This window comes from Mustelus asterias, chromosome 12 (genome assembly GCF_964213995.1).
Source record: "Mustelus asterias chromosome 12, sMusAst1.hap1.1, whole genome shotgun sequence".
NCBI classification, from domain to species: domain Eukaryota; kingdom Metazoa; phylum Chordata; class Chondrichthyes; order Carcharhiniformes; family Triakidae; genus Mustelus; species Mustelus asterias.
This window is the reverse complement of record NC_135812.1, coordinates 35,690,751-35,711,671: the sequence shown is the minus strand read 5'-3', so window position 1 is coordinate 35,711,671 and position 20,921 is coordinate 35,690,751. Positions and strand designations below refer to the sequence as shown.

Sequence of the window (20,921 nt, the reverse complement as noted above, 5' to 3'; positions counted from 1 at the left end):
ATTCCTGCTCCTAGTTCTTACGCTCTTAATCCTTGAAGGTGGCAGGACATAGAAGCTTAGGCTTCATACAGAGTTATTAAGTACAAGAGCAGGGAAGTTAAGCTGGACGTGTATTAAGTTCTGGTGCGGCCACAACAAAATATTGCATCCGCTTCTGGTCTTCACACTTTTAGGGTAGGTGTGAGGGATCTTGAGAAGATGAAGAGGACCTTTACCAAAATGGTTCCAGAGTTATGGGATTTTAGCAGCAATGTTAAGTTGGAAAGCTGGGATTGTTCTCCTTAGAACAAAGGAGATTGAGACATGATTTGAGAGCTGTGGCAAGTTTACATAAGTCGTATAAGAACCATGGGCACAAGTTTACGATTTTGGGTAAGAGATGCAGGGTGAATGTGAGGAAGAATTCTTTTAATGCAATAAATAATAATAACCCAGAATTTGCTGTCTACAAGGGTGCTGGAAGCAGTGACAATTAATGATTTCAAAAGGGAATTGGATGGATACAAAGGAAATAAATTTGTTGAACCATGGGGGGAAAAAAAGGGAGAATGGGACGGATTGGAATGCTCTACAGAGAGTTGACTCGATGGGCCAAACAGCCACCTTCTGTACAGTAATTATTCAATAAGAACAATAACTTAAAATTGGAGTAACACTAAAGAAGTGAAACCAGAAAACATTTCTTTTTCAGACAAGTAGTGAAAATTTGGAACTTTCGAAGGTTGTGGATATGGCTTCAGCTGACTTGAGATTAATACAGTTTTGTTAGTCAAAGGTATTAAGAGAGCCAAGGTAGGTAGATGGAGTTGGGATAGAGTTCAACTATGATCTCACTTAATGGCAGCCAAATCTTAAAGGGGCCTTTTGTACAGTGAATCATTACATTAAGGATAATTTGCATATGAAACCCAACTGATGTGAGTAGTTAAGAATCAGCTGAGTTGTAGAAGGTGCATTAAAAACCTGGCAAAACCAATTAACCACCAGTAGTCCAGGGGTCTGGTGGAAGGAAATGGAAAGTCACCACCATCGACAGAAGAAGTGTACATATCCTACTCTATCAGCATCAACCGTAAAGGGGAGTAGGAGCTGTGATCTAGCCTGAAGTTGTTTAATTCAATAGCAGAGTGCCAACCTTACGCTGAACTTCAATGGAACAGTGTTGAAGGATAGAACACAGTAAGAAGTCTCACAACACCAGGTTAAAGTCCAACAGGTTTATTTGGTAGCAAATACCATAAGCTTTCGGAGTGCTGCTCCTTCGTCAGATGGAGTGGAAATGGAAATTACATTTCTTAAAGCTTATGGTATTTGCTACCAAATAAACCTGTTGGACTTTAACCTGGTGTTGTGAGACTTCTTACTGTGTTCACCCCAGTCCAACGCCAGCATCTCCACACCTTGAAGGATAGAGACAGAGAAGTCAGAATAGGAGTGGGAGAAAAAAAGCAACAAACACAGGGTTCGGAGTCATATTTGGTTATAGTACAGCACTGAGAAAAGCAATCACTGAATCTACATTTGGCCTTTCCAAAATATCAGAAGCTGCATTGTGTAACATTACGGTGTATTGGTTTGGTCTACATACTGATAGATTGCTGTCTGGTTCCTGAACAATAGCACTGAACGAGGCAAAAGCAAAACACAGCAGATGTTGGAAATCTGAAGTAAAAACAGAAAATGCTGGTAATACTTTGCAGATCTGGCAGCACTTGTGCAGAGGGAAAAAAAGTTGATGTTTCAGGTCAATGAAAGATCACAACGTGAAATCACAACCTCTTATTTCTCTCCACATAAATGCTGCCAGACCTGCCTACTGTTTTCTGTTTTTAGTGTTGGGCAAGGGGATTACATTGGCTGCACTAGAGTGGGAAAGTGCCAGCTGTTTGTGCCTGGACCCAGTTGGAGGAGGAACATGTTGAGTTTTGGTTACAAGCACCTCCCTCTGCACCAACTCGTTGATTTTAAAGGGCTGGGAGTGCAGAGAGAAGTCCAGTCAATGCATCACGTGTCCATCCTCCCAATGTCTCAAAAAGTCACCTGTTTTCAGCATAATTTTGGTAGTGGTTGCACGTATTATGGGGCAAAGGGGAAGGCAATCAGTAGGTAGACCACACATCTCCTGACAGCCATTTACTGAGCGTGGGGGGGGGGGGGGCAGAGTGGAAAGAGTAGGGAGACCTTCAGTTAGGGACCTGATTTCTGCTATTCCCACCATGCCGGCATTTCCAGAACTTGCCACTTAGCATTCACGTGTTTGTCATTTCTCCACATTATGATACTTACGTCATTCTCTCCTTGTCCCGGGTACTCACAGGTGCACTTCTACCCTCGGTAAATGTGCTATTCCGGGCGTCCCTTCAGCCCAGGCTCGACTCCCACTCACTTCAACCGTCTCCCAGCGCAGCCGCGGTATTCAAACACCGCTCGAGACCGGCTTCACACGCGGGAAACACCGCCCCCAGTGGCAAACTCCAGAAACACCGCCCCCAGTGGCAAACTCCAGAAACACCGCCCCCAGCGGCAAACTCCAGAAACACCGCCCCCAGCGGGAAACTCCAGAAACTCGTATGATTTACTGCTACTTCTACTTTATATGTTCTAATTTCACTTAAAAAAAGACAAATTAGCTAAATTATGAAATAAACAAAGCCTCTTTTTATTTCCTGATCCTAATATATATTCTGATATATATTTTGAATTAGAAAGAGGGGAGGTAGGCTTGGGCTATTTGGAAAGATGAAATTTGGAGGTGTAAGGGGATGGGAAAAGAATCCAGAAGGCCAAGGACAAGCTGTTGTGGGATGCAGGAGAAGGCTGAGGGAAGAAGAGAAACGTTGGAATTGAGAAGGCACAAAGAGAGGACTGCAGAAGAAACTGACATTCAGACTCAACAGGAGCAAAGACTGAAAGGAAATGGATAGGTGGAGGTATTCAGAAGCAGAGGGGAAACTTTAATGGCCCAATCTTTGAGAAATGGTTACCAGAAGACAGACATATAAAGAACAGGCCACAAAAAGTTGTAGATAGTAAGGTTGGATACAAATGTCAGAAAGGAAATGGGAAATCAGATAGTGGGAAGTGAAGCGAATCCATGTGCGAAATATGAGAAGAATTAGTATTAGGGATGCAGAGCCAGGAGGTGGTGGAGTAAAATCCACTTGGTTCCCATTCCCACACTGTTACCCTCTGATGTGCTCTAACAAAGAGTCATCCAGATTTAAAATGTTAGCTCTATTCTCTCTCCACAGATGCTGTCGAACCTGCTGAGACTTTCCAGCATTTTCTGTTTCCAGTAATTTGCTTTTATCTTACTGTTACCTCGGGTGTCCCCCAAGAATCTACCCTTGGCCTATGGCTGTTACTCATCTTAAAGTTTTAAACTTTATTTATTAGTGTCACAAGTAGGCTTACATTAACACTGCAACAAAGTTACTGTGAAAATCCCCGAGTCGCCACACTCTGGTGCCTCTTCGGGTACACTGAAAGAGAATTTAGCATGGCCAATGCACCTAACCAGTACGCCTTTCGGACTGTGGAAAAAAATAGGAGCACCCGGAGACATCCCACGCAGACACGGGGAGAACATGCAGACTCCGCACAGGCAGTGACCCAAGCCAGGAATTGAACCCAGGTCCCTGGCGCTGTGAGGCAGCAGTGCTAACCACTGTGCTGCCCCATCTACATGCTGCCCCTCGACAACATCACCCCCCCCCCCCACCCCCCAGGTAACTGTCTGAGATCAATCCAGACTGTTCGCAGTGTTGGTGTCATATTTGAACCTGAGATGGACTTGTAACCACCTATTCCTGCCATCACCTTATGTGGTTTGTTGTAATTTTTATGGTGTCTCTTTGAAACACCTTAGGATATTTTATTATGTTAAAGGTGCTGTACAAGTTGTTGTTAACCTGGTGATATTATCTATGGGTCCAGCAGAGGGTGGCAATGCAGTATAAGAATGGGCATCGAACTCAAAAGCCAGAAAGAGCACAGGCAAAGGTTACTGTAGTTGATGTGGTTTCAACTTCCCTTTGGGAGAAATAGTGGTAAACCCATGTCACCACCCCAAAGGGCAATCCACACTATTACAATGCAAGCAGGGACATAGGTGGGGAGCATCATGCAAAAGACAGAGCTAAGCGATTCCACAACGAATGGGTCAGATCAATGCTCTGCAGTCCTGCCACATCCAGCCATGAATGGTAGTGGGCAATTAAACAACTCACTGGAGGAGGAAGCTCCACAAATATCAGGGTCGTGAACGAAGCCCAGTCCATCATGCAAACCAGTCTCCCATCCATTGACTCTGTCAACACTTCCCTCTGCCTCGGAAAAGCAGCCAGCATAATCGAGGATCCCACACACTCTGGACATACCCTCTAGCACCTTCCATCAGATGCAGTATAATGTGGATAAATGTGAGGTTATTGACTTTGGTAGCAATAATAGGAAGACAGATTATTACTTGAATGGGTGTAAATTAAGAGAGATGGATACTCAGCGAGACCTTGGTTTCCTTGTGCATCAGTTGCTGAAAGCAAACGCGCAGGTACAGCAGGCAGTAAAGAAGGCTAATGGTATGTTGCTTTCATAGCAAGAGGATTTGAGCATAGGGATAGGGATGTTTTGCTGCAATTGTATAGGGCGTTGGTGAGGCCACACCTGGAGTATTGTGTGGAATTTTGGTGTCCTTATCTGAGGAAGGATGTCCTTACTATAGAGGGAGTACAGTTAATGTTTGCCAGGCTGATTCTTGGGATGGCAGGTCTGTCATATGAGGAGAGGCTAAATTGGATTATATTCACTAAATAGGATTATATTCACTGGAGTTTAGAAGAATCAGAGGGGATCTCATAGGAACTTATAAAATTCTAATAGGATTAGACAGGATAGATTCAGAAAGAATGTTCTGAATGGTGGGGAAGTCCAGAACTAGGGGTCATAGTTTGAGGATAAGGGGTAAACCTTTTAGAACTGAGGTGAAGAGAAACTTCTTCACCAAGAGGGTGGTAAATGTGGGGAATTCACTACCACAGAATGTAGTTGAGACCAAAACGGTGTCTGATTTCAAGAAGAAATTAGATAAAGCTCTTGGGGCTAAAGGGATCAAGGGATATGGGGGGGAAGGAGGAATCAGGATATTGAATTCGATGATCAGCCATGATCAAAATGAATGGCGGAGCAAGCTTGAAGGGCTGAATGCCCTACTCCTGCTTCTAGTTTCTATGTTAGGAAAAAGATACAAAAGTCTGAGGTCGTGTGCTAACCGACTCAAGAACACTTCTTCCCTGCTGCCATCAGACTTTTGAATGGACCTACCTCGTATTAAGTTGATCTTTCTCTACACCCTAGCTACGACTGTAACACTACATTCTGCACTCTCTCCTTTCCTTCTCTATGTACAGTATGCTTTGCCTGCATCACGTGCAAGAAACAATACTTTTCACTGTGTACCAATACATGTGACAATAATAAATCAAATCAAAATCCCCATCCTCAGTGATGGAGGAGCCCAGCACATCAGTGCAAAAGACCAGGCTGATTTGAATATTTCGCAAAAGGTAATTGATTAGCTCATGTCTGAACAGACCTCTGCCTATGCGATCTTTTAAAAATGTTCCAGCCATCCCTTTTGATTGGCCCATTCTTTTGTGATCCACATCCCCAATATAGCTATTGTCTTTGTAGATTTTCTGTCTCTGTCTGATGAAATAGAATGTCACTTTTATAGTAATGCTCATGGTGATAGCCATTTCAGGTTTCAATCCATCTTTGAAGTAATCCTTGACATTAACAGATGTGAAATTCCATAAGAAATTTGACTGGACATGTGCTAATTATAACCTTCATTGGAAACTTTCAAACTTGACCAACTTGCAGTTGCAGACATGTCAGGTGACCTATGGCAGCCATCTTGTCACTTCCGTTGTTTTAACAGCTTTTTAAAAAAGTTTCAGATGTGAGTCCAGCAGATTGAAATTTAGTATTTGACATCAACACATCTCCATAATATATGATTCGTTAAGTCAAATGCTAGCCTGGCTTTATTACTGATTTGTGTGGATCCCTTTACTGCGATCCACTTAGCTTTAACAAACCCCTCATTTACATTTGCCTCTCTACTTTCTTCTATCTTCATCTCTACAGCCTTAATCCGTACCTTTTAGATCAATATTCAATTTTGGTGTCGATTTATCTTTCAGTTGTATCCAGTAATCTCATTCAGAAACTTTGCATTGCAGTTTCTCAGGTTCACTAATAAAGTTTAAAACTTTATTTATTAGTGTCACAAGTAGGCTTAGATTAACAATAAAAGAGAATTGAATGGATATTTGAAAAATGAAAATGAAAAGAGTGTGGGAATGAAGTGAATTTACAGTTGTAAACTTTGACAATTCTGTGGCGATGGCTTCTGCGCAACTCACAGACACAGCTAACTTAGCAAAATGTATTTTTCATCCCTTTCCTGTGTTTATTTCATTTTATTTTCCAGAGAACAACTTTCCCATACTTTATCTTTCCTCAATATTCTTTCTCTCGCTAATTCTCCCTCAGTACAGGAACTGAGTGGCTCTGCTCTTTTGCAGGTAGTTAACATGCTTGTATCAAATACAGGAGCAATATTTAACAACCTCCCCAACAGTAATTCTTCCATGGTTTTGGCATTTAACTGTGTTAAGTTTAAGATTCTTCACTGAGGAAACAATGTTTGCATTGTTCCTGATTCTGCCATTCTTCCTGTTGATGTTGGTGTTTGCTCGGACACATTGGGAGGAATTCTCCCGTCCCACTGCTGTAGGTTTACTGCAGGCAGGAGCAAAGAATCTAATGGGAATTATGAAGTCGGAAAACCACCAGCATAAAATCACGTTGCAATTCTCCAAGTGGCGGGTTAATGGCGGGTCACTCTTCAAGCTGGTTAATGGCATGAACATGATTTCCATTTATTTGAATCTCATGAATGGTCATCAAAACAGCTATCTGCCTGCATCCCATGAGGCCTTCCAATCTTGCGACGCCTATGTCAGACCCATATTCATTGACTACAGCTCAGCCTTCAACACCATTATTCCTACAAAACTCATCTCCAAACTCTGTGGCCTGGGGCTCAGCTCTTCCCTCTGCAACTGGATCCTGAACTTCCTGACCCACAAACCGCAATCAGTAAGGATAGGCAACAACACCTCCTCCATGATCATCATCAACACCGGTGCCCCACAAGGCTGTGTCCTCAGCCCCTTACACCTTACTCCTTATACACCTATGACTGTGTGGCCAAATTCCCCTCCAACTCAATTTTCAAGTTTGCTGATGACACCACCGTAGTGGGTCAGATCTCAAACAATGGTGAATCGGAGTACAGGAAAGAGATAGAGAATCTGGTGAACTGGTGCGATGACAATAATCTTTCCCTCAGTCAACAAAACAAAGGAGATAGTCATCGACTTCAGGAAGCGTAGTAGAGGACATGCCCCTGTCCACATCAGTGGGGGACATAGGAAATAGTCTTGAGCTTCAAGTTTTTAGGTGTCCAAATCACCAACAACCTGTCCTGGTCGCCCCATGCCGATACTATAGTTAAGAAAGCCCACCAATGCCTTTACTTTCTCAGAAGACTAAGGAAATTTGGCATGTCCGCTATGAATCTCACCAACTTTTACAGTTGCATCATAGAAGGCATTCTTTCTAGTTGTATCACAGCTTGGTATGGCTCCTGCTCTGTCCAAGACCGCAAGAAACTACAAAGGGTCGTGAACGAAGCCCAGTCCATCACTCAAGCCAGCCTCCAACCCATTGACACTGTCTCCACTTCCTGCTGCTTTGGAAAAGCAGCTAGCATAATTAAGGACCCCACGCACCCTGGACACACTCTCCTCCAACTTCTTCCATCGGGAAAAAGATACAAAAGTCTGAGGACACATACCAACCGACTCAACAACAGCTTCTTCTCTGCTGCCATCAGACCTTTGAATGGACCTACCTCGCATTAAGCTGAACTTTCTCTACACACTAGCCATGACTGTAACACTACATTCTGCACTCTCTCCTTTCCTTCTCTATGTACAGTATGCTTTGCCTGCATCGCGTGCAAGAAACAATACTTTTCACTGTACACTGATACATATGACAATAATAATCAAATCATCTATGTCAGCACAGACTTGGTAAGCCGAAGGGCCGTTCCTTTACTGTACTGTTCTTTGTTCTTTATTTTATGGCAAAATCAAGCAAGAAATGCTCATAGTTATAAGCATACAATCACAAACTCTTTGTTCGTGTGGATTTATTGAACAAGGTCATAATAATCAAATATACACAGATGATTAAAATACAGCAGCACAGTGAAAACACAGAAGCAGATTTATGGAATTCTATTTGGATTCGAGTGCCATACTATCCCCAGTAGAAACAACCCAAATGGCAGTCAGTGAACTCTCCCAACACAGTTACACATTGTGGTACATTATTTTTCAGAGTATAAACATGTTCACACGTGCTTTGACCAGATCATTTCCCTGCATTAGAATTTTGCAAACGGTGACTGAGGTGTGAGAAATATTGAGATTGTCCCAGAATTATGTAAATCTTTAGCACCCTGAAATAATTGGACATCACCACCACCAGGGTAAGTAATTCCTTTCATTCTGTGGCCATTAATCAGGGGTTAGAGAACTATATAGATGGGAGAAATGATGAATATTGTGAGACCCGGAATTAATAGTTTCTAGGTGAGAGAATCTGTATGAGTTTCTCATAGATTAGTATGAATAGTAACAACTGGGATTAGTAAATATATTTGGTATCAGGGGAGCAGTGAATAATGGGGCAACTGGATAGGGAAAAGAGTATATTTAAGAGTATATCCCTTGTGGGATTGATTATCTAACATACACATGGAGCTAAGAATGGAGTGGGTACTGTGCACTCCTGGCAATTTGCAGTAATGGAAATAATTTGATTGCTTCTATGCGATATGATGATCATGGCCACTGAATAAATAGGTGTGACCAACAAGCAGATATTTTTCCTTGAAGCCCTGGTTAACAGGTTGGTTGAATCATCATGGTAACTTTCTTGATGGAAGTTCCAGACCAGGTTGGATACTTGTAATTAAGATACACATAACCACAAGCATCAAACCACCATCCCCCAAAACGAGCACCACAAGACCTTGAGTAGCTATCATAATCTCGATCCTTTGTGGAAAAAGGCTGGTTATCAACCATTGCAGTCTTTACATTTCGGGTCATTTGGTCACGAACATTCCCAGAAAATGCGCCAAGTCTGATGGTGTATTTCCCCTTCTCAGATTCTAGGTAAAAAGAGGAATATTCTGCATATCTAAATATATTCCTACTGTCTATAAACTCTATTCTCAGTTTGTACCTATTCTGCTTAGTTAGAAGGTAGATGTACTCATTGCCCAGCCAGTGATCACTCAACACATCACCAAAACCATATTTATATGTGGTCCAGCTTTCTTTCCAGGTGATCTTGCTGCCTCTGCTATTTCTTTGAATCACTGTCCAGCCACCATTGCGCTTCATGACACATTTGACCACAAGTAGAGGGGATCGTACAGGCTGAATAACGTAAAGCCCTGAAGTAGCCCTTTTGTTCCTTCGTTTAATCGCTGTGCAGTCACGTGGCACTGAAGACAAACAAAATCATGCCATCAATTTTAATCCATACACAATAATCCTTCATATATATCGGGGAGCTGTGTTTCTAGTCAGTCCCAGCTAATAGCGTTGCCTCTTAAATGAATGCAAAATAAAAGAATCCTAACTATTCATTATTCATAAGAAAAATTAAGGATGAAAAAGACCTCTTGGCTTATTGAAACATGTCATCTGGTTCCAATCTCTCTAGTTACAGTTTCTAATAGATTTTTCCGCACTACTTTATCTGGTAAGCAGTTCCAGGTATTTACTTCTTTTTCTGGAAAGAAACTCATTCTAATAATTGTTTGTAAAACTGTTCCTCACTCATTTAAATGTATTTACTTTTACCCTCAGTACATTGAAGTCATCTGTGTTTAGCTGATATGTAACATTACATTTTTTTTACACCTCAATGAATTTCCCTCTTTACTATCTGATCTTTAGACTGTCGAGCTCTAACCTTCAAAGAACAAAGAACAAAGAACAATACAGCACAGGAACAGGCCCTTCGGCCCTCCAAGCCCGCGCCGCTCCCCGGTCCAGGATTGAATCCTGAATCCAGGATCCCCGCCCAATTTTCCAGCCTATCTACATACCAATATCCTATCCACCGAGCTGTCCCTCACAGCTATGATGCTTTGTTCATCACAACCTATTAACTCACCCCCACCCCCCCATTCCAGACCATGTGATCTCCAGGGAGAGGCGAAAACCCAGAGTGAAAACCCCAGGGCCAATATGGGGGAAAAAGAATCTGGGAAATTCCTCTCCGACCCCCTGAGGCGATCGAAACGAGTCCAGGAGATCACACTGGCCCTGATCGGAAAATGCTTCCCAACCCTATTCATTTCCACTTCCACGAACACCATATGAATTCCCTGCCCCCGAGACAGGTTCCCAACTATCCGCAGTCTCGCTCTGTACTGGCACCAGCAAGATGATCATAGAATGAAGCCTTGAAACGAGAAACAAGGAACAATTAGCCCGCGCCGCTCCCTGGTCCAAACTAGACCACTCTTTTGTATCCCTCCATTCCCACTCCGTTCACATAGCTGTCTAGATAAGTTTTAAACGTTCCCAATGTGTCCGCCTCCACCACCTTGCCCGGCAACACATTCCAGGCCCCCACGACCCTCTGTGTAAAATATGTCCTTCTGATATCTGCGTTAAACCTCCCCCCCTTCACCTTGAACCTATGACCCCTCGTGAACGTCACCACCGACCCGGGGAAAAGCTTCCCACCGTTCACCCTATCTATGCCTTTCATAATTTTATACACCTCTATTAAGTCTCCCCTCATCCTCCGTCTTTCCAAGGAGAACAACCCCAGTTTCCCCAATCTCTCCTCATAACCAAGCCCCTCCATACCAGGCAACATCCTGGTAAACCTCCTCTGTACTCTCTCCAAAGCCTCCACGTCCTTCTGGTAGTGTGGCGACCAGAACTGGACGCAGTATTCCAAATGCGGCCGAACCAACGTTCTATACATCTGCAACATCAGACCCCAACTCTTATACTCTATGCCCCGTCCTATAAAGGCAAGCATGCCATATGCCTTCTTCACCACCTTCTCCACCTGTGACGTCACCTTCAAGGATCTGTGGACTTGCACACCCAGGTCCCTCTGCGTCTCTACACCTTTATGGTTCTTCCATTTATCGTGTAGCTCCTCCCTACATTATTCCCACCAAAATGCATCACTTCGCATTTATCAGGATTGAACTCCATCTGCCATTTCCTTGCCCAAATTTCCAGCCTATCTATATCCTTCTGAAGCCTCTGACAATGTTCCTCACTATCTGCAAGTCCTGCCAGTTTTGTGTCGTCCGCAAACTTACTGATCACCCCAGTTACTCCTTCTTCCAGATCATTTATATAAATCACAAACAGCAGAGGTCCCAATACAAAGCCCTGCGGTACACCTCTAGTCACAGGCCTCCAGCCGGAAAAAGACCCTTCCACTACCACCCTCTGTCTTCTATGACCAAGCCAGTTCTCCACCCATCTAGCCACCTCCCCCTTTATCCCATGGGATCCAACCTTTTTCACTTCTTTCACAGAGCTTTCCTTTTCATTGGAAGCAAGAAGGTTGTTCCTCTCTGCATCCAGTTCAGCAGATGTATTTACTTTTGTGATCTGGGTCTGCAGCTATAGTGCCACTAATATGAACAGAATGATTCTCAGGAGGAGATTTAGGGATCTGACTGAGTGGTCTTAATGTTGATTTTTGCAATAATATTTCTTACCTGCTGAAATTGTTGCCACCATAAGTATGAGGAAGAAACCAATCTGAAAGAAGATTCTTTGCTCCATTTTCATCAATCTCCTGGAAAGTAAAGATCATTTAATAGACCATGGTCACATCCACTTTTTAAAAGACTCAGACAAAAAAGGACTTAAAATCCACCTGTCGCAGTAAGTAACATACATCAACAGCATCCTCCATACCTACTCTCTATCCCTGAATATGTTACTGGAATAATTCAATGCGACTAGTTCCACTTTTTCCTCATGATAGAGCATCTCCAGCAAAGACTTCTCTTTCTGTCGCAGCATTGTTCTCTCTGCAATTCGAAATCTTACATGTGGCAGAAAAATCATACATGCACAAAGTTATAGGATCAAAAGACCATGGTTCTGCTCGCCCTCTCTCACCATACTCCAGCAAAAGTGTGGCAGAAGTGTGTGCAGCCATTGATGCAGGAAGGACTGTGATCTAGCGTTGGAATTTCCACATCTCTGGCTACTCAGTGAACATGTTGAGCAGCACGATAGCTTTAGGCAACCTGGGTACTGAGTGGTGGATTTAGAGTTCATTGTGTGGAGGAGTATCGGGGGTGCCGCAGAATAATGTTCCTGACAAGACCTAGCAACCCTCTCCCACAGCCTAGCAGCTCGTGGCTTTTTAACTATTGTAACACTGTGATGATGGCATCCACCATTTAAATGCCAATTAGGGAACCTTCCTCCGATTCCCAACATCAGCAACAGAAATACTTTGCTGGTGTGATTCTGACATTACCAATGGATCATCGTCCCAATCATTCCCAGCCCCACAATGAGCTCAAATTTCTTTGAGCTCTTCAGCTTTCCAGCTGACTTTCTCCTGGTGCTGAAAATGTTTAAAGGTGGAAGGTGCACGAGCAAGTGTCTGTGTCACCTTCTCTACCGAACAATTTGGATGCAAGGAGATTAACATTAAACAATTGTTCATCAAATGTTTGCTCTGTACTTGCGTTGTCTTTCTGTACAATATTTCATTAATATTTCATTGTTTTGATTATACTTTCAGGAGATGTGAGCGTCAATGGCAAGGCCAGAATTTGTTGCCCATCCCTAATTGTCCTTGAACTGAGTGGCTTACAGCACCATTACAGAGGGTGGTTAACAGTAAACCACATTTCTGTGGATTCTGAGTCACAGGTAGGCAAGACCAGGTAAGGATGACAGATTTCCTTCTCAGTAGTGAACCAGATGGATTTTTACAACACTCATTTAATTATTTGTTGTACAGTCAGGACATATAAGAAAGTGTCACTAACTCCTAGGGGGTAATGTTACCAAACAGCTTCTAATTGCCAAACGAGTGTGAAAATGGGAGAGAATGGCGCTGTTTTTGGGGCCATACAAAAATCGAATCTTATCTGACACTGACAAAAAAATTAGGCCAAACCTGTTTGTCACCAAGTAGGAGGAGGGGGCAGGGTCCAGTTTGCCAGAAAGTTGGCAGATGGCAGCAGAGGACACCATTGTTCAAATCTCATACATATTTTGCCTCAATGCAAACTCCTTCCCTCCCTCTGCACCCCCACCTCCTCTCACATCAGGCCACCTGTCTCTTGTTCTTAAAGTTGCTACTTTTTGTTGCAGTCTATCACATTCTGCCCCCAATCAGTTCTGATGAAGCATCTGTGGATTTGAAACGTTAACTCTGTTTCTCTGCTAAGACACTGACAGACCCGCTGAGTTTTATCAGCGTCCTCTGTTCTTGAATCAAAAGCACTGCCTGACATTTGAACTTCATCTTAAAACAAACATTATGTGTCATCAATGAATAACCTTGATGTTCGATTATGCACCAATGCTTCAAAAATTGAAATAAGAACAGAAATTGCAGGAATAATTTAGCAGGTCTGGCAGGTCTGTGAAGAAAGAAACAGAATTAATGCTTTGAGTTAAATAGATTACTTTCTTCAGAACTGGTGGCATCACATTGGAGGTGGTGGAAATGACAGAGATGATCCTTTGAACAAGATGACTGATGGAGTGGAGGTGAGGACAAGGGGAACTCTATATTGCTTCTGAGAGGGAGGGAAATAAGTGAGAGCAAAAGTACACAAATGGATTGGAGATGTTTGAAGACCCTGTCAACCACAGTGAGTGGAGAGAAATACTCGGGTGAGGAATAAAGAAAAAAGGCTGGAAGTGCTGTTGTGGAAGGTAGCATTAGACCATGTGCAGGTGTTCGAAGAACTTTAAAACTTGTGGTAAACCACTGTCGTGCCTTTGGCACGGTTGAGCTGTATATATTGTTGCCACTACTGTTCGTATATGAGACACTCCCTGACACCTTTAATTTGGCTGCACCTTTAACTGGAGGCTCCGCCCTCAGGGTATAAAGGCTGCAGCCCTCCCCCTCCGGCCTTAGTCGAGAGATCCTCATGGCCAGTATTGTTCTGTTTATTGTCTGTTCCACATCGTTCCTTTTTAGCGAATAAAAGCCTTCTGTTCCTGGCAACATCAGCCTTTTCGTAGAGGCCATCGTAGAGGCCGTGTGACACTGGCGCCACTATCTAGCGGGCAAACGGTTCACCCTTCTTACGGACCAATGGTCCGTTGCCTTCATGTTCAGCAATGAGCAACGAGGCAAGATTAAGAATGATAAGATATTGAGGTGGAGGATCGAACTCTCCACCTACAACTACGATATCTTATACCACCCGGGGAAACTCAATGAACCCCCAGATGCTCTGTCTCGAGGGACCTGTGCCAGCGCGAACTTGGACCGGCTGCAGACGCTCCATAACGATATCTGCCATCCTGGTGTCACTAGGTTCTTTCACTTCGTCAAGGCCCAGAATCTGCCGTTCTCCATTGACGAAGTCAGGTCCGTCACCAGGCATTGCCAGGTGTGCGCGGAGTGCAAACCACACTTCTATCGGCCGGACAGAGCACAGCTCATCAAAGCTACCCGCCCCTTTGAATGCCTCAGTGTCGATTTCAAGGGGCTACTTCCCTCCAACAACCGCAATATTTATTTTCTCAACATCATAGATGAGTATTCGCGGTTCCCTTTTGCTATTCCCTGCCCAGACATGACCTCCGCCACTGTCATTAATGCCCTGCATAGCCTCTTCACCTTGTTCGGGTTCCCCAGCTATATTCATAGCGACCGGGGGTCCTCTTTCATGAGTGACGAGCTGCGGCAGTACCTACTTTCCAAGGGCATAGCCTCGAGTAGGACTACCAGCTATAACCCCAGGGGAAACGGGCAAGTGGAACGAGAGAACGCCACCGTCTGGAAGGCCGTTTTGCTAGCTTTACGGTCTAAGGGCCTTCCAGTCTCCCGTTGGCAAGAAGTCCTCCCCGACGTCCTGCACTCCATTCATTCCTTGCTGTGTACTGCCACGAACGCTACCCCTCACGAACGCATGTTTGTCTTCCCCAGGAAGTCCTCCTCGGGAACCTCGCTACCGTCATGACTGACGACCCCCGGGCCTGTCCTGCTCCGGAAGCACGTGCGGACCCATACGGCAGATCCACTGGTCGAGCCAGTCCGTCTCCTCCATGCAAATCCCCAGTACGCCTATGTGGCGTTCCCCGATGGGCGGGAGGATACGGTTTCCATTCGGGATTTGGCCGCCGCCGGTACCGCACCCTACGGCCCCTCGCCCCTCACCCCCGATGCCCACCCTGACACACCATTCCATCCTGACGCTCCTGTGTGGCACTGTGCTAGTCCAGCCCCTGTGTACGGCACGCCTGAGACCCAGGAGCACCCTCCTCGTACCCAACGACGAGAAGGGACTGTGGACGTCATCAGACCAGACTCGGGATCATCACCACAGCCCCCCGAAACAGCACCCCAGCCCACACTACGGCGATCGCAGCGGACTACCTGCCCACCGGACCATCTGAACTTATGAAAGTATGAACCACTACTGTACCACCTCGCCCTGACGAACTTTTTTAAACAGGGGGTGAATGTGGTAAACCACTGTCGTGCCTTTGGCACGGTTGAGCTGTATATATTGTTGCCACTACTGTTCGTATATGAGACACTCCCTGACACCTTTAATTTGGCTGCACCTTTAACTGGAGGCTCCGCCCTCAGGGTATAAAGGCTGCAGCCCTCGCCCTCCGGCCTCAGTCGAGAGATCCACATGCTCAGTATTGTTCTGTTTATTGTCTGTTCCACATCGTTCCTTTTTAGGGAATAAAAGCCTTCTGTTCCTGGCAACATCAGCCTTGTCTATTTATCAGACGCGCCTCAAAACTTGAACCAGGTTAATGGTATGAAATAATGGCAGTCACACAAATTCACCAATGAGAAGCGTCTTTGTCTTGAAATCCTTAAAGAATGCAACCATTAAGATGAAAGAAAAGCTCCAATAGTCTGTTTGAACACAAGGCACAGTAGCATTTGTAAGATTAGAACAAATTTGATTGTTGCACATTTCACTTAACATTGTCAACGTGAGATAGTGAGTACAGCAACCAACCAATAGAAAGTCATATACATCTTGACTCATTTTGTACCCATGAAACATTGGTATTTTCATTTGCTCCCTTCATTGTTTACACTTTCTTTTTTTGCACTTCCAGTGCAGAGCTGCTGAATACCTTGCTGCACAAAATTGCCTTCTAATGTTAAATGACTTATCAGTGGCACCCTGTCTGTTGGGACGTCATATGTACTGTAGACTTGGCTTTCCTCACATTCAAGAAGTTTGCATCCAAGTACAGCATTACAGAATTGTCAGAGTAACTCAGGATTACTTAGTCATATCAGCCTCCATGCAGCAGCACTCTGCTTTGTAGATGTGCATTCAAACTCATATTCAGAGTCTTGCTCAGGATGTGCTACATTTTGACAGTAAGTGAAGTGTTGACTCACCTGTTGGTTTGATGGATTACATTAAAATTTTTGTTTTTAAAGTTTACCTTTCAAATGATGGCTGTTTACAGGCATCAGATAGCTGCTGAGAAGCCCACATGTTGTCAGACTGTCTCTTCTAGATGATTTCACATTATTTGCTAAAGTTGAATGTTCCATCATTGCCAAGTTTTATACATTGCAACCAATCCAGAAATTATTCTTATTTATACAGCCTAACATCCATAAACTTCAGCTCATCAAAAACTGCTGTCCTCATTTTAATTCACACCACACCTGATTCAACCATCATCAGCCCTGTGCTTGCTGACCTACATTGGCTTATGTTCCAGCACAGCCTCCATTTTACCCCTCACTCTCTCTCCCCCCCTTCCCCATCCCAGGAACTTCCTCCAGTCCCACCACCCTCTGAGATCTCGGCACTGTCTCAATTGCAATCTCCTATTTCCACAATTTGAATTGTTTCAGCACCGGCAGATGTGCCTTCAGCTGCCTAATCCTAAACTTTGGAATTTCCTCGAGAGCTCTCTTTCCTCCTTTAAGATACTTTTAAAACTTCACTTTGGGTAAGTTTTGTCACCTGTCCTAAGATTTTCATGTGTGATCGGGTGACTAAGATGTCAGATTTTGTTTGATAATTTTCCTGTTAAATACTTGTTCCTGTTAAGAATATATTAATACGTTAAAGGCACCACATAAATACAAGTTATTGTTGTTCTTCAGATTAAAGGTTTCTTTAGCACGTTTCCAAATAGTTAAATACCTCATTACCACATATCATGTATGAATTCATTATATTTTAATCATCTCATTCTCATATATGAAATATTGCTGTCAAAGTATAAGCCTATATTGTTTCTTCTTCTGTAAAAAAAAACAAATTTATTCACATCAACAAGCGCAAAGCTATTCAAGAACCATCACAAAGTGTGTGGATCTAAACTTGTTACCTTCAGACTTGTTACCATTCAGCAGATTGTGAATTAACAGTTTAGAACAACAAGCAAGTCTATAAACATACAGACATACTTACAGTGTGGACAGGTTTCCAGTCACAGAGAGTTTGGAAGGCACACTGGTTGGGTTGGGTGATGTATGTTATAGTGATATGCATGTGACGTTTAATAGAGGTGTTGACGTTCTCCCAAACACCTGTCAAACAGGCTTCACTAGAACATGATGTTAACGTAAGCATGTTATTAAATTTTTATAAAGTTAAACTTGGGAGAAGGGTACTAGGAGGAATTGTAAATTGGTGGGGGGAGGGGGGGTGGAATTTCGGGGCTTCCTACTGAATCTGATGTAGAAAGTAACAGTGCATGAAGATTAAATTGGAGCTGGGATTTCTGCAGGGTGTTTGAACCTTGCTGTTATAAAGGCCACAAGGGTTACGGGGGTCATCTATAGATCTTCCCGTGGGCTTCATGGAGTACGAGCTGCCTTATTGAGTTAGTGGAGGCTCGCCCAATGGGAAGCAGTCAGCGGGGATTTTTAAACCTGTCACTCTACCCGGACTGTCATTCTAGTTCCCTCGATGAAGGCTACCTAACTTCAAGCTGCAGGCGTGGCCCTTTCCTTTGGTGCACAATAAAGAGTGTTAGTGATGGGAAACTGCATTTGGATGAATTACTACACTTACTTTCTCTTTTGGTCACAAGGTGTCTAATACATATGGAAATTTTGTTACTTACTTGAAAGTCTCCAAATCTGACGATTAATCTCATAGAATCTCTGGTTACCCACTAACCACCCCCCCCCCCCCCCCCCCGCCCCCAGCCACCCCCCCCCCTCCCCCTTCCATCCAGTATATATTGTACTCTCTCCCTTTAAAGAGCTCATGTAAGTTCACAGAGCTTGGCAATAACCAAGGGTTCAGAGCATGAATTGTGTGCTTGGTACTGCTGGAGTTTAGCAAAAACTGTTATTATCACAGAACATTGGGAAGCTTCTTCATGATGATGCAGCAAGAACCATCTTTAATCAGGTGTTTGGGTTGCAAAATTTTCTGGAACCAGTGAGAAATATCCCCACCCTCAGTGATAGGCCAATTTTCCATTTCCCAAGAGTGAGCTGAGTCACATTGGCTGGTCAATCATCAGCAGTGCCTTTGGAGTGCTGCAGACCTGCCTGGCTCTGGTGTTGGGTAACCTAGTTTGTTACAGAGTTTTGGCTTGATCCATTCATCTATTGGAGATCTTGTTCGTGTGGAACTAATTTGGTTCTGAAAAGGCTGTTTGTTTTCCACTGACTTCTCTCCTTTCCCTAAAGAGTCTGAACTTAGTCTTCCATTTTCCAATATTCATTTCTCATTCAATAGAAATAATGCAAATTTAGATTTTGGCAATAAAACTTATTTGAATTATGATCCCAGTGGAAACTTCTTCTTCACCACTCTACCCTCTTGGTTCATTTATTCCCAGGATGATGTAACAAGTGACAGAAATGTCATCCTACTATAGAATGGGCTCATGGAAGAAACTTGAGGATTGTGGGAATGGTGGATATGAATTTGGTTCACGTCAGAGCTATTTTTCCACAGTATAATAAAAACAAAACCAGTTCTGAAATGCTGGCTGTCTGCAATAACATACCTTTAATAAACTAGCAGTAAGGCAAAGATCCATATTTCCATTTTAAACATCTATCTGGGTGGGCAGGGGGAGGGGGGGGGGGAATTTTGCCAAATAGAGGTAAAGATGTTACCAAGATGGGAGTATTAAGCTAAAATGCTCAGTTTACCATCTTAATTGGCAAAGGAGTTTTTTTTGCAGAGAAATGAACAAATCTTTATTTCGCAGTAGCTATCAGTACAGATCAACCAGTAATTCAAGAAAGGTTACTGAAATATGTGGATTCAGAACTGTCAAGAATGATTATAAATAGAATGTTCTTCAATTATTGATCTAATTGGTTTGACAGTCAGCCCAAGTGACCAGGTAATCTCTTACTGGCTGTCTGGATAACTAAATTTACTGCTTCTAAACTCAAGTTATATGTGGTGAGTGTAATTTAATTGCACAAAGCCAAATTGCCCTACTTTTTAAAGAGAGGACTTCAGAGAGGGCACTCTAGATCAATCTCCTTGTGATGCTGATTACATGTTGTTTTATAAAGGCAACAGTGTTCAGACACAGTTGTAAAATACATTTTAATTCAATATATTCCATTTTGAAAAACAGCTTAGAAGAGAACAAGCTGTAGGCTTGTTAAACAGCTGATTGCCATTTTAAATGCCTGTCTTGTTAAAGAGTCTGTATCGTGTTTTGGTGGATAGCACTTTTTCTAATTTCCTCAGAAAAATGCAAGGGACAGCACCAACTGCTATACATGACCTACCTTTGACTATGTCAAAGCTTCTGGAGTATTCTCCTCAAATTTGGCTGCCCCCCAAAGAAATCGATCCCATACTCCGCCTTCTGCACCATGGCAAGCAAACCATGATCCTCACCAACTGAAGTATCACAGACCCTATCTCAGTGAAGACTGGGGTCAAACAAGGCTATATTATCACACCAATCCTTTTCTCTATCTTTGTTGCTGCAATACTGCATCTCACCTCCAGCAAACTACCCACAGGCCTGGAGTAAATTTACAGAACAGATTGGAAACTCTTCAACCTCTGTCACTTCCTGTCCAAGGCCTTCGGCCAACTAAGGTCCTCTTGCCTTCCTCAATGACCCAATCCTCACTCCTTTCTTGAAGACCTTTAGCACTGAGAAAATCCCTGGGTGGGATTGTTGTCGGTGCAGGCTCGATGGGCTGAATGGCCTCCTACTGCACTTTAGGGATTCTATAATAAAATGCCCCTCACCCATCACCCCCTCACGCCCAAAGTGCTCTTGCCCTTTCAACTCCCCCCCCCCCCCCATCCAAGCTGCCGGTCTCCTGCTCCCTTCACTTGGAACACAGATTTCAACAAAAACAAGTGCTCAGATCCAAGTGTTCCTTAGATCCAAAGAGACAAACTCAACTTGTGCAGGCCACCTTTAAATGACTGTGTACGAGGAAGTACCTGTCTGAGTATTGCTTACAATGTAAATAAATTTAAATTTGGTGAAGAGACACTGATCTTGAAAGAATTATTTCAATAGTGACGAGGTAAAGCATGACCCTGAAGGAATTCACTCAACAGTTTA

At 43.5% G+C, this 20,921-nt stretch overlaps 1 protein-coding gene across 1 annotated transcript; it reads right to left on the bottom strand.

The window, feature by feature from the left end:
• Window positions 1–8,251: 8,251 nt before the first annotated feature.
• LOC144501921 (fibrinogen-like protein 1-like protein) lies at window positions 8,252–17,851 on the bottom strand. Its single transcript, XM_078225957.1, has 3 exons — window positions 17,819–17,851; window positions 11,915–11,994; window positions 8,252–9,655 (listed from the first exon to the last, which is right to left on the bottom strand). The coding sequence occupies exons 2-3, from the start codon at window positions 11,985–11,987 to the stop codon at window positions 9,045–9,047; spliced, it is 684 nt and encodes a 227-aa protein (XP_078082083.1). The 5' UTR covers window positions 11,988–11,994; window positions 17,819–17,851; the 3' UTR covers window positions 8,252–9,044.
• Window positions 17,852–20,921: the final 3,070 nt, after the last annotated feature.

Excerpts from the sequence above, each read along its gene's own strand:
- LOC144501921 (XM_078225957.1), bottom strand. The coding sequence starts at position 11,987 with ATGAAAATGGAGCAAAGAATCTTCTTTCAGATTGGTTTCTTCCTCATA. Across the intron at positions 9,656-11,914 it reads GGTGGCAACAATTTCAGCAG|TGCCACGTGACTGCACAGCG; the intron begins GTAAGAAATATT and ends GTTTGTCTTCAG.